General features: G+C 34.1%; 1 protein-coding gene across 7 annotated transcripts in view; it reads left to right on the top strand.

The window, feature by feature from the left end:
• SCLT1 (sodium channel and clathrin linker 1) overlaps positions 1-14,639 on the top strand; it is a 214,735-nt gene that overhangs the window by 116,881 nt on the left and 83,215 nt on the right. For all 7 annotated transcript variants that reach the window (XM_063705543.1, XM_063705544.1, XM_019025990.4 and 4 more), the window contains exons 10-12: positions 1,750-1,840; positions 6,814-6,905; positions 12,026-12,203. In XM_063705543.1, coding sequence (XP_063561613.1) covers positions 1,750-1,840; positions 6,814-6,905; positions 12,026-12,203 — 361 coding nt within the window. The remainder of the gene's footprint in view (positions 1-1,749; positions 1,841-6,813; positions 6,906-12,025; positions 12,204-14,639) is intronic.

The following is a 14,639-nucleotide window of genomic DNA, read 5'->3' as shown; positions in this document are numbered from 1 at the left end:
CTTAAGTTTTTCCTTTAAAAATATATAGGATTTTATAACTGGTAGAATCATTTGTTGATTTAGATTGTAGATATACTCCTGAAATTATCTCTCAGCCTGACGTAGAGATTTTACATGAATAAGGTGGTTTTTATTTTGTCCTTTAGCGAATCATTTTGCAAATGAAAAAAATCTATTTTTGTTTGATTTTTTTTTTTTCTTTGAGACGGAGTCTTGCTCTGTCACCTGGCTGGAGTGCAGTGGTGCGATCTCGGCTCACTGCAACCTCTGCCACCCAGGTTCAAGCGATTCTCCTGCCTCAGCCTCCCAAGTAGCTGGGACTACAGGCACGCATGCCATCACACCCACCTAATTTTTGTATTTTTAGTAGAGATGGGGCTTCACTATGTTGGTCAGGATGGGCTCGATCTCTTGACCTTGTGATCCTCCCACCTCGGCCTCCCAAAGTGCTGGGATTATAGGCATGAGCCACCGCACCTGGCCTGTTTCATTTTTTTTATAATCTTGGTTAATTTAAAGCAAAACATTTTCTTAAATGCCTCATCGTATAAAATATTATTAGGACCATGTGAGGGTAGGCAGTCTGTCCTAGGGGACTCATTAAATACTAGTTTTATTACTTATTGTGAATCCTAGGGCATATTAGTAAACCTCTATCAACCTTGCTCTCCTCTACTTCAGTTTGATATAATAGTAGTATTAATTCACAGTTATTATCGAGTGTCAAGTGAGATGACTGCAAAGCATTTACAACAGTCCCTGGCACTAATAACTACCTGAGATATTATCAGCTATTATTAGATTTGTATTTTCTATTGTAGGAAATTTATAACTATATAAGTAATGCAGTTTTAAAGACAAAGAGTCAAAAGGAAATGAATTAACATTTACTTGTGAATTTTGCATCAAATAATTTCTGTAAGTTCTATAGCACAAATATGACTTACATTTAGATACATACATAAAATGTAATTAAGAAATAGGGAACAGTTCTACACTAAAGTATTTTTTTCTTGAAAATGTATGTTCTTTAGATAATCAAAGGGTTTTATACTCAATGCTTAATTATGATATTAAAAATCATTTTTTCTGTTTAAGAAAGTCTTATATTATTGTTCTAAAATCATTTCCTATGAGGAGTTAAGAAGATATTGAAACTTATTTAATTCTGTTAGAATGTTCAAAAAAATTTATCTTTTTCATTCGTTGCCAATACAGTCTCTGAAGAAAATAAACATCGTATTATGGTGGAACAAATGTTTTAATTTATGTTGTGTTTACATAATACAAACTTCTGGTGTCTATGGAATGATCAAGGTATTGAAGTTTAAGTTCATTTTCATGGAAAGTCCAATCAGCAGTATATCTCCATCTCCATCTATAAAGATATTATAGACATAAGTATATTCTTCTTAGTGCACTGGAGCTCTTGTTAGGTAATGTATCAAGATGATAAAGTGCTTTTTCAAGAAACTTATTGAATTACTTTGGTATATAATATAATTTACCCAAATACAGCATTCATGACCTCTACTTCATACCCTTCACCATTCAGCTATATTTTTTCCTCTTTAATCTCTTCTACATGCATTTCATTAGTAATAAAGGAATCTTCCAAAATTTATTCCATGGATCCATTTTAGATAAACAAGACTTAGAACTGATTTTACCAAATTCAGATTTCTATTCTAATTTTTTATTCTTAGTGGTCTATGAAAACAGTGTTTATTAATTTACTTTATTTTTTAGGCAAGCCAAATTAGAGCTGAGAGTTGCTGTAGCAAAAGTGGAAGAGTTAACTAATGTGACTGAAGATCTGCAGGGACAGATGAAAAAGAAGGTATTTTCTATTTCTAAGACAAATGGGTACCTATTGCTTAGTTTTCTTTCTATTTTGTTGATTTATTTTGGATTAGGTGTTAAAGAGGGTTGTCAGAAGATGAATTAATTATTTTATTACCCTTAAAATATGAAAGTAGGAAGCTAAACTATATTATTGAAAACAACTTTATAAAGAATTTTTTATTTCCATTCTCTAGCCTAATTCAATAGAACGTCATAATCACACCTAAGCACATCATTACTGAAATGCAAATTGATACAAGATCAAGTTTCAGTTAACTGGTTATTTGCAGGTGGAAAACAAGCATTTAATACTACTTTTATGTTATTTACTAAAGTATTTATTGACATAATAGACTCTGGTTCTTTTTAATATGTAATAGAGAAATTTCAGAAGGATGACAAGGAAAAGTCAGGCTTTAGTTTTAGATAGATATAATTATTGAAAATTCTCACTCTGGGACTTATTAGCTATGTAACTTTCTAAGCCTTATTTCCAATCTGTAAAAAGTTGATTATAGATTTCTAATAATGGTAGATTTTTTAAGTGTTACAAGAACCCTCCCATAGGTAACAATTTTAAAACTTGGATAAATTTTTAAAACACCAGAAAGCACCCAAAACAGAAAGAAGTAAAAGAAATAAGAATTGTTAAATTTTGGATGTCTGGCCTGATGGTTCTCCCAACCCCCACAGCTGTGGCTTCAGAAAACACCTTTGTATGGGCTTAAGGTACCCAGGTCAAAGTTTAGGGCTAGAAAAGCAGTAGGAAATTTATTTTATTTTATTTTATTTTTGAGTCAGAGTCTCGCTCTGTCACCCAGGCTGGAGTGCAGTGGCTTGATCTCGGCTCACTGTCAGCTCCACCTCCTGGGTTCATGCCATCCTCCTGCCTCAGCCTCCCAAGTAGCTGGGACTACAGGTGCACGCCGCCACGCCTGGCTAATTTTTTGTATTTTTAGTAGAGACGGGGTTTCACCGTGTTAGCCAGGATGATCTCAGTTTCCCGGCCAGCAGTAGGAAATTTAAAGAAGAAATACTGGCAGCAAGAGAAACACACAGAAAAAGTGAGAGCCAAATTCTGAGTGTAAATTCTTACCAAATTCATGCCTGACAACTAAATTATGCATATGGAAGTGGGAGAGGGACCCCAGAGAGGCCAATGAAGAAGTAGGCAGAGACCTAAGAGAAATTTACTTTTGAAAGATAGAGATGTATGGAACTAGATATTTGAGTTTGCTACTTTTTATAATTGAATACATGCGAGAAATGTGTGCAATTGAAGCATCAGCATACTGAAGACTTCCTTATTGTTTGAAGTATCAGAGGACAAAGCCCAAAGCTGGAAAGGCAGCTGGAAATTACAGGGGAATCTGTAGAAGCGAGGGAACCACAAAGGTGATGAGCCCTAACTCTGCCCAAATCTTGACTGATCTTCAAATTATGTAGGCACAGAGCCTAGTTATAAAAGCAACAGTGGAAAGCAGTAAGAACTAATTACGGATATCAGCTGCTACCTACTGTATGTGGAACAGATTTCAAATTTCAAGACCAAGCAAGATAATTGTCTACTTGAACTAAAAAAATAAAAATAAAAATTTAATGCTCAAAAGAACAAAACAGAGTAACTGCAATGTATTATCTGCACTATCGAGTTTTCAAAAATTACTAGACAGAAAAGTATGACCTATACTTGTGGGGGAGGTGCTGAGGGAGGAAGCCATTAGAAACTGACTTTAAATGGATCTATCTGTTAGATTTAGCAGACAGAGACTTCAAGTCAGCTATTATATATATGTTCAAGGAATTAAAATCTGTTTTTAAATTAAAGTCTCTAGGAAGAGATAGATAATTTTAACTGAGAACTGGAACATAATTTTTAAAAAAGAAACTCTAGAGCTTTAAAGTTCAGCAACTGAAATAAAAATTTCACTAGATGGACTCAAAAATAGATTGGGAAAGACAGAAGAAATAATCAATGAACTTGAAGTCAGATCAATAGAAATTTCCCTGTCCAAAGAACAGAGAGTTTAAAAGATTGAAGAAAAATGAACAAGAGCTCAGAAATCTGTAGAACAATGTGAAGCAATGCAACATAAGTGTAATTGGAACTGCCAAAGGGAGGGGGATGGGAGCAGAAAAAAATTAAAGAAATAATGGCTGAAAACTTCCTAAATTTGGTGGAAAACATTAAAATTTAAGAATCTCAATGAGTAAACAAAATCACTTTGAGATACATCACAATGATACTGACAGCCGATTATGAAGAGAATACCTGAAAGTAGCAATAGAAAAATGACCTGAACAGAGAGGCAATGATAAGATTAATGGCTGAGTTCTCATCAAGAAACTGTGGAAACACTTCTGGACATAGGCCCTGGCAAAGATTTTATGTCAAAGACTCCAAAAGCAATTCCAACAAAAAGCAAAAATTGACAAGTGGGACCTAATTAAACTAAAGAGCTTCTGCATACCAAAGGAAACTATCAACAGAGTAAACAGACAACCTACAGAATGGGAAAAAATATTTGCAAACTATGCATCTGACAAAGGTGTAATATCCAGCATCAATAAAGAACTTAAACAAATTTACAAGAGAAAAAAAAACATTAAAAAGTAGGCAGCGGACATAAACAGACACTTTTCAAAAGAAGATATACATGTGGCCAACAAGCAAATGAAAAAATGCTCAACACTATGAGTTAGAAAAATGCAAATCAAAATCGCAATGAGATACCATCTCACACCTGTCAGAATGGCTATCATTACAAAGTCAAAAAATTACAGATGCTGGCAATATTGCTGAGAAAAGGGAATGTTTATCCACTGCTGGTGGGAATGGAAACTAGTTCAGCCACTGTGGAAAGAGGTTTGGAGATTTCTCAAAGAACTCAAAACAGAAGTGCCATTCAACTGAGCAATCCCATTACTGGGTATATAACGAAGTAGTATAAATCATTCTACCATCACCACATGTCCATGTATGTTCATCACAGCACTATTCACAATAACAAAGAGATAGGATCAACTTAGATGCCCATCAGCAGCAGACTGGATAAAGAAAATGTGGTACGTGTACACCATGGAATACTACACAGCCATAAAAAGAATGAAATCATGTCCTTTGCAGCAATATGGATGCAGCTGGAGGCCATTATCCTAAGCAAATTAACTCAGGAACGGAAAACCAAATACTGCATGTCCTCACTTATAAGTGGGAGCTAATCATTGAGTACAAATGGACACTAAAGGGAACGATATACACTGGCCCTACTGGAGGGTAGGGGATGGGAGGAGGCTGAGTATTGAAAAACTACCTATCAGGTACTATGCTCATTATCTAGGTGGCAAAATAATCGGTATACCAAACCTCCGATACACAATTTACCCATGTAGCAAACCTGCCCATGTACCCCCTGAATCGAAAATAAAGGCTGGAAGGGAGGAAGAAAAAAAACCTGTGGAAACAAAGTATTAGAATAATATATTTCAAATGCTGAAGAAAAAAAATACTAAGAATTCTATATTCAGTGAAATTATACTTCAAAAATGAGGCAAAATACAGGCATTTTCAAATAAACCAAAAATGAGAGAGTTTGTCCCCAGCAGACCTGCATTCAAAAAATTCTGAAGGAAGTTCTTTAGGCTAAATGGAAATGACACCAAATGGCAACTCAGATATAAGAAGAAACTAAAAGCAACAGAAATGGCAAATACGAAATAACATGTGTACATACTTTTCTCTTAATATCTTTAAAAGATGGCTGCTTATAGCAGAACTAATAACACCATATTTGATGGGTTTGTAAAGTGTGCAGATGTAATATATGACAACAATGGCACTCAGGACTGGGATCGTACATGGATATATGCTGTTGCAAGGTTTCAGTGTTTTCTCTGAACTATTATCTAAATATTAACTCTGAATAAATTGGGTAAGTTCAAGATGCATATCGTAATCTCTACAGCAACCACTAAAAAATAGTTCAAACAGATATAGCTAAAAGCAATAGAGGAATTAAAGTGACATTCTTAGGCTGGGCATGGTGGTGTGCATCTATAGTCCCAGCTACTCGAGAGGCTGAGACAGGAGGATCACTTGATCCAAGGAGTTTGAGTGCAGCCTAGGTAACATAACAAGACCCTTAAAAAAAAAAAAAAAAATTTGGCCAAGCACGGTGGCTCACGGCTGTAATCCCAGCACTTTGGGAGGCCGAGGCGGGTGGATCACGAGGTCAGGAGTTCAAGACCAGCCTGGGCAATGTGGTGTGAAACCCTGTCTCTACTAAAAATAAAAAAATTTGCTGAGCACGGTAGCAGGTGCCTGTAATCCCAGCTACTCGGGAGGCTGAGCCAGGAGAATCACTTGAACCTGGGCGGCAGAGGTTGCAGTGAGCCAAGATCATACCACTGCACTGCAGCCTGGATGACAGGGTGAGATTCTGTCTCAAAAAAAAAAAAAAGTTATGGCATCATAAAAAATATTTGTTAACGCATGAAGCAAGAAAAGATGAACAAGAAATTTCCTTAGAAAGTTGATACAAATAAAATTTATTAATATAGGTCAAAGCATCACTATGTCAAAGAAGAAAGACCCTGTGATTACCTTGATAGTTAATGAGACATAGAATAATATAGTTAAGAGAGCATATTCTAAAGGCACATTATCTGCATAGAAATCCCTCTCGTTTTGTTAGACTTGTACTATAGAAATAGTTTATATTGGTAGAAATCTATGTGCAGTAACTGTTTGGAGTATTCTTTATTAACACAGGATTGATGATGAAGTTCTCCCCTCCTTTTTATTATACACATGATTTGTTTCCAAAGTCATATTGTTTCTTTTAACGTACGTATTAGAATGCTAATAGCATAATAACTTTATAGCATGAGCTGTTTTCTTTATGCTGTATAATGGTGTATTGAATTTTCACATACTCAAAGTAAGCTTCTAGTTTCTTTATTTTCTAGGAGAAGGATGTGGTGTCTGCCCATGGAAGAGAGGAAGCATCAGATAGGCGCTTACAGCAGTTACAGTCTAGTATAAAACAATTAGAAATAAGGTAAATTGTTAAATGCACCTAGCTTTGTTGATATGCTTTAAAAGATATTTTACAATAGAGTTTCAGTGTGTGATATTTACTAGAATAAATATTTTATAAACTCTAAATCAAAACTGTAGTCATAGGTGTAAAATCTGATTTAATCAACATTGTTTATTAAAAACTATATTCAACAGATTGCTATACTTTGAATATATATTCAAAGATAATTTGTTTAATATGATTTTAGAACCTTTACTAAGTACATTAATTTAACTTTGAATGAGAATAATTGTACCAAATTTAGTCCAGTACTTTTTGGGAAACAAATAAAACCCTTGATATCATGCTTTTGTATCAGTACTGCAAAGCACAAAGCACACCTTTATTTTCATTTCTCCTCAGGTCATCCTGCAGAGTTTGGTGTGAACATAGTTGACCCTCAGTAACCTAAAATCTTTCTTTCTTCTAAAGAGCGATTAAAATTTTAAAATCATAGTTAAGAGGAAATTTGATATTACCTCAACCCCTCTATAATTCTGTACTTCTGCAAATAATACAGTTACAGTAGAAATAAACCATCAAAATGTAAGGCAAAGAAAGGAGAGGAATGTTATTTTAAAAAACTATTTTTTAGGAATCATGAACCATAAATCCTACAAAAAGGATTAGCTTCAAGAGCTAAATGTAGATTCTTTTTGCATCTTGGGCGTAATATGTCAGAAAAATCTTGCAAGCTGAAGCTTGATCAATTCTTTTGGTCCTCCAGAAGGCAAGGTGCTAGTGCATCCTTCTCCCCAGTACTGTTCTCCCTTGTGTTCTTGGGAATTCTAATTTGCAATGGCCCTTCGGATACCTTACCCATCACTCATCTCTGCCCTGATAGCCATCATCAATAGGTGTCATGTTTTTCAACAGGAGTATTGGCTTTTTGAGTGAGACAATTCTTAGTTGTTTGAGACTGTGCCAGTAACTACAGGATGTTTAGCATCCCTGGCACCAAATACTAAATTCTAGTCGCATCTCTTAGCATTGTAACTACCAAATGTCCCCACACATTTCAAATGCCAATACCATCATAGTTGCAAACTGTTGAGTATAGGACACTGGTATATCAGAATGGTCCATGGAGTACTTTTTTAAGAATCTTTTTTCTTGTACAAGCTGAGCCACATGACTTCATATTAGATTGTGGACTTTATTTTAGGTAGGGAGAATATATATTTGTCTTTTTCTAAAGCTAAGAAGTAATTTTTAACCAGATGCTAAAAGTCATCTTGAAAAGATGACATTTTCCAAGTGCTTTGATGATTTTATTTTGCTATAAATGAATAATTTATCTGTTTAATAAAATCTTTTCATTTGACACAATGACTATAATAAAAGTGACAATAAATATATGCCTGCCCCTCCCACATCAACAATGCCTTTTATGTATTAATATTTAGAATAACTAATATAGGTAGAGGAAAACAAGTATGATCCTTGAAGGAATCAATAATAATTAGATTTGAGAAGAAAAGAAGTGAAATGAAGTTTTAATAATTTTTGTATGTTTGTTTGTGGTAATTTTGGGCAGTATAAAGGAGACATATGCAGCATACTTGAAACTTCTATTTTTATGCCTATTGAACAGGAGTAGTAGAAAAAGGTCTAAGAGATAGTTGAGATATGCCCCAGTATGACTAGGTATGATTTTCCATACATTGTTAGAAGAAAAGTCTGTAAGACTCCCTCCTAAGAGGGACTTTCGTATTCACAGGTGAAGCATCATGTTTTCAACGTGTGTTGAGCACCTACTGTTGTACCAGCCAGTGTTTTAGGTTCTGGAATTCTAGGAGTGGCCAGTATCTGGTGATATCTGATTATCTCCGTAGATGATAGAGAAAAGTCCTTAAACAACATTTATACCTATTTAAACAAATACAAAGGATTATCATCAGTAGGGAAAATTGACCAATGGATACTACTATTAAAAATAGGGTTTTTAAAAAATAAGTAAAAACTTAAATGAACTCTGATTGAAAGGCATCACTTACTTGTATAATCACCCCCACTACCTTCTGACGTTCATTACTCATATGCTTAAATTGTTAGGGAAAGAAAATTATTCAATAATATAATTGACTCTTGGTTGGCTGCCACTATCCACCTGAATTGATATTTGAGATTTCACCCATATTTACTAAAGAATGCACCCAGATTTATATATCATTCATTACTTAATCAGAATCCAAATCATTTTTTTCTCCTTTCTTCAGCAAATATTCACTTCCTAGACTGAAGACATTTTAAAAGCTAAGTTACCATAGGATATATGTATATGAGAGCTTGAGAAAAGTAATATGAAAGTGATTGAAAAACAGAATTTAGATACAATTGTTTTTCTTCAAGATTTAGTTGGGTGAGTCTTTAGTACTGTGAAAGACCAAATGTACCAGATAATTCAGAAGATTATTTTATTCAGGCTATTGCAGTAGGGAGAATGCTCATTAATGAGGAATGTTTCAAAGAAAAGGAAGGGGTCTGAGGTTTTACATAGGTGGATAAACAAGTTGTGTATGAGTCTTAGGGGAGTCATGAGAAGGGATGGAGGTGGGTCTTATCTTGGAATATGCGAGAGCAGGGTTGTTTTATGCTGTTAGCTCTATTCTGAAACACAAAATGATACAGGGGGTTTAGAGAAAAAAGGTGGGAGGATTTCTTAGCCATCCCTGTTTTCTTGGCTCAGGTAAAGTCTAATATTATCAGTATAAAGGAAGAACAAAAGCCAGATACAGTAGACATAATATACAATTAACGTCTATTCTTAAGATTTGAGGCAGGTATTTGAGTGGACCAACAATTCTGTAACACAGGTTAGAAATGGAGGAAAACAAAGTAATGATGAATAATGATTGTGCAGACTATTCCATTCACATAATATGTCAGACTAAATATTCTGAATAAAACCCTCTTAATGTAAGCATCTTGATCAATTACAACATGATTTGTTTTCAAAGTTGTTTCTTTAACTTACATGTTAGAATGCTAATAGCATAAAAACTTTATAGCATGAACTGTTTAATTACATTTAAATGCTCAACTTATATAGTTGGGAATTCTCAAGTGTACAAACAAAAACAAAAACAGGAAGCTAAAACAAGAATGATAAATAAATGACTTCCCTGCCAAGGAAGTCAGGGCTGGATCTGTATAATATTGCAAGAAGGTAAATGTCCTTAGGCAGGCTGGAACCCCTGAAGGAACTACACTCTCATTAAAAGGCTAAAATAGAAAAAAATCCTGCCTCTTAGCAACGATAGCCAACAAATAAAACTATTTCCACCATGTAGCCAAATGAAAAATAGAAATCATAACAATCATTGCAGTCTTCTCTGAGAATGTGTAACCATAACTCTGCCCTCATATGAGCCTGTTGTTTAATATTATACTATTTGTTGATTTGGAAACCTCAGCCCCAAAAACTAAAGTGGCAACAGATTGGTAGGGAGTCCTGGTGCATGGAAGAAGCAATAGTAAACCTTTGGGGGAAATACTTTTGAACACAGACCCCTCAGGATTCCTACAGATTAAGTTTAGACAGATAAGAACTTAATCAAAAATTACCAATCGCATGAGAAAATAAACCACTTGACTGACAGGAAGAGGGTTTTGATGTGGGCAGTGGGGAGAATAGAGAAGGCTGCTGCTTCTACTATTTAAAAAAAAAGAAATGTCTGAAAATAACAAATAACAAAGAAAATTATAAAATACATCTTACCAAACATGTTATAAAGCCACAATAATCAAATTAAAATGAGTTGAGCATGTAATAAATAAGTAGATCAATGCAACATAATCTACTAGTAAATTATGGTATTTGCATATATGATATTTGCATATTTTGGGGCGATAATAGGAGTATTTAAATTCATTAGTTACTAATGGTATTCATACAACTGGCCATTAGTCTGGAACTTAAATTGGACTCTTCTCTTACATCATATTCAGGAGTAAATTCAAATGAGTCAGGATTAAAAATTCAGGGGTAAAAATTAAAGTCATGGAAATATTTGGAGGAAATCTAAGAGATTACACTGACAATCTATGGATGAAGGAGACCATCTTTATAAAAACTGAAATCCCAAAAGTTGAAAAAAATAGTCAAATTTAGCTGTATTAAATTTTTAGTGTGGCGAAGATTCCCTAAATAGAGTCAATAGGCAACAACAACAAAAAGGTAGATTTGGAAAAAAAAATTTGCAGCATAAAGGTCAGACTAAGGGTTAATATTTATCATTTAGAGTTCTTATAAAGGGAAGAGCAAAGTAAACAACCCATCGGAAAAAAATATGCAAAGAAGATTAGAAGAAATTCAAAGAACAAAATCCATATGGCTTACAAAAGGAAGAAAATATGCCTAAACTTTCTAATAGAGAAATACAAATTAACAGTGAAATGAGGTTACATTCATTAGACTAGGAAAGGAAGGAGCCTTTCTAACTTGATGAGATTTCTATATTATTAGATGAGAAAAGCAAGTACAGAAAAGGGTGTATACTATGATTTTTATTGTTATAACAAAAGTTTAAAAAGCTCCTGTGGTTACCTGTATGTATAATATGTGTGTATATTTATGTGTATATGAGTATGAGTATATATATATATATGTACATATGATCATATGAATATTGAGAAAATTATTTTAAGATATACATTAGTAAGTTAACATAGCTTGTCTGGGTAGAGAGTATGAAAGGGGAGAAAAGAGAAAAGACCATATAAATGTAAAGAACAACTCATTTCTTAAGGGTTTGCTTTATATCATTGTCATGTAACTATATAATACAGTGTGATACCATAACAAGTATAACATAATTAGGATCAGAAAATCCAGGCTCAGTCTCAGCCCCACTGCTCATTAGCCCTATGACCTTAATCAAATGCCTAACCTCTCTGGGTATGTTTGTTGTTCTTTAAAATGAAGATATGGAGATAGTAAAACCTACTTTATAGAAGGGTAATGAATATCAAATGAGAAAATATTAATACATGTGAAAGTTACTGGCATAATACCTGTCCTGTAGTAGATGCTCAGTAAATCTCCCTCCTTCCCTTTAAAAAAATTTAACTTTCCCAGTGTAATTATTGATTTCTAGATTATGTGTGACAATCCAAGAAGCCAACCAATTAAGAACTGAAAATACACATCTGGAAAAACAGACCAGAGAGCTACAAGCAAAGTGCAATGAATTAGAAAATGAGAGATATGAGGCTATTGTAAGAGCCAGAAATAGCATGCAACTCTTAGAAGAAGCTAACCTTCAAAAAAGTCAGGTAAGAAAGCTAGTAAATATGTTTAGATATAATAAAATGTTGACTATTCTCCCATGTGACCTCACAGTAAGGGATTCAATAGCTGTTGAATAAATGCATGAAAATGAAATTGCTACTCTCTTCATTAGTAATCATCCATATTCTTGGATGGTAAAACCAGGTATCATCATATGATAAAATGTCAATTCTTTTCTAAAATAATGTATAAATATCAGACTTTCTTATTCTCCCAGATGCTGCGTAACTAATCTTCATCCCCTGTAGTCTCGTACTTAAAAAAAAAAAACTGTTAACAGTGCTTTACTTCAGTATACCCTATATTTTATTCAGTTGAATCTGATAAATCTTACCCATCTCTATTCCCCTTCATCATATACTCAATTACTTTAATAAAGCGGAAGCTTAATTAGCTTTAAAGATTTATTTACTGAAGGCTTCATGTCACTGTTCTTTTTTAATTCTCTAACAATTGTGATTCCTGTGTTGTCAAATACAGTGTTCCTTGTCATATACTGCTTCCCTATGAATGATACATTTAAGTTTATTGAAGTCACAAAACAAATGTTTTAATGTTTATTTTGCGGCCTCCCTTATGTAGAGTTCATTAAATCATTAATTTATTTACCAACATTTATTGAATGCCTAGTATATGCAGAATACGGGTACAAAGGAAATGCTTTGTTTTATTTTTATTTCCCTTTTTACAGAGGATTTTTCAAGAGAGCTCTAAAACAGAACGTAGTGTAAGTTGGATATTGAGAAGCTCATAAACAAAAAAAGAATTAATTATCTAAATCCTAACTACGGGAATGCTAAGGTGTTTATCATGCCTTTCAACTAATATTTTCATCTGTGATCTGAATACTGTCTTTTAGAATGGTTAAGAGGCACACAATAGACATAATATGCTTGGGAATTGTGTCAAATACCTAAGTCAGCTGGAAAAATTAAGGTCAAGAAAAAATTTTTATCTCTACCCTCTGAAGCCTACTTGTATGAGCACTCTTATACCAAGCCATTAAAAATAAACATCTTGTGTAGAGCACAGTGGACAGAGAAAATAGTAGGAACACTCATTGCCCATCCTCCTCCCAAATCTTCTCACTCAAATCTTGAGTCAACAGACCCTCACAGAGGCTGTCTATGGCTACAATATTAAGCTGCTCTTTGACTCATTGCTTAATTGCTAGAGGGTTCCCATCTTCAGTTGCTTGTTCAAAGTCAAAGGTTCTCCCAGCCGATCATACAAACAAGGCAGGAAGTACAGCCTAGCATAGTTCCCCTTCTCCCCATCAAGGTTATTACATAAGAACAGCTGTTACTTCTCACTAGCTTACTTGTTTAAGGTGGAGGAATTTTATCTTAAAAAACAATTTTTAAAAAAACAGAGGTAAAAATTGTATGGTACCTTTGGAAGATGGTGGGAACAGAACACAGGGCCATTTACATGTTGATTTAAAATGGATTCAATTTGGCCTAATTGAAGAAGTTCCAAGCCCAGAAAAAGCTTTGTGTTAGAGATGTAAATATGGGGATTGTCAGCATATAAATGATATTTAAAACCGTGAGATTTGATTAGACCACTAAGAGAAGGATAGATAGAGAGGGGGACAAGAAGTGAACCTTAGGTTGTCCAGTATTAAGAGGTTCAGGAGATGAGGAAGAATCAGCAATGTAGACTGAAGAGGAATGATCAGTGAGATAGGAGGAAAACCAGTACTGTGTGTGATGTGCTGAAAATCACATGCAGAAAGTACAACAAGGAGAGGAAAGTAAATATTTCAAGTGCTGCTGGTAAAGAAGTACTGAAAATTTACTTATAGATAATCAATATGGAGATCATGGTGGTGAAAGCCTTATTCAAGGGAGTATAAAAGAGATTGAGAGGAAAAGTCTTGGAGATGAACAAGTTACAGAGTTTTGCTTCTCAGAGAAGCAAGGAAATGGACTGTGACTGACAGCAGAGCTAGGATTATGGCAATATTTATTTGGTGGAAGATGGAAATGATTGGAATTATAGAAACACATCAAAGAGACAAAACAAGTAGTGTCTGCAATGATCAAGTTATGAGTTAATGAGTGACATAATTTGAATAATACTAAATAATGGAAAGAGAGAGAAATTCAAGAGATTCTTATAAGGATACAATACCTAGATTTGATTATTTACTTTATATAGGGACTTGAAAAAATGAAAAATTCAAAAATGGTTTTAAGATTTCTGGCTGTAGAGATTAGAAGGGTGTTAGAAACACTGGCTAAAATAAATACCATAGAGAAAATGTCTTTAGTTAGGACAAGGTCAGGTGAGGAGGTTAGGGAAAATAAATATCATTTGTGATTTCAACATGATATTCAAGTAGAGATGTCCCAGAAGTTTTGAATAAGGAAGTGACTAGTGGATAGGTTTTCACCTGTTATTATCTTTACTAATAA

The sequence above is a fragment of the Gorilla gorilla genome, chromosome 3 (assembly GCF_029281585.2).
Source record: "Gorilla gorilla gorilla isolate KB3781 chromosome 3, NHGRI_mGorGor1-v2.1_pri, whole genome shotgun sequence".
Lineage (NCBI taxonomy): Eukaryota > Metazoa > Chordata > Mammalia > Primates > Hominidae > Gorilla > Gorilla gorilla.
Note: the sequence above shows the minus strand (reverse complement) of the source record. Positions and strands in the feature narration are given on the sequence as shown.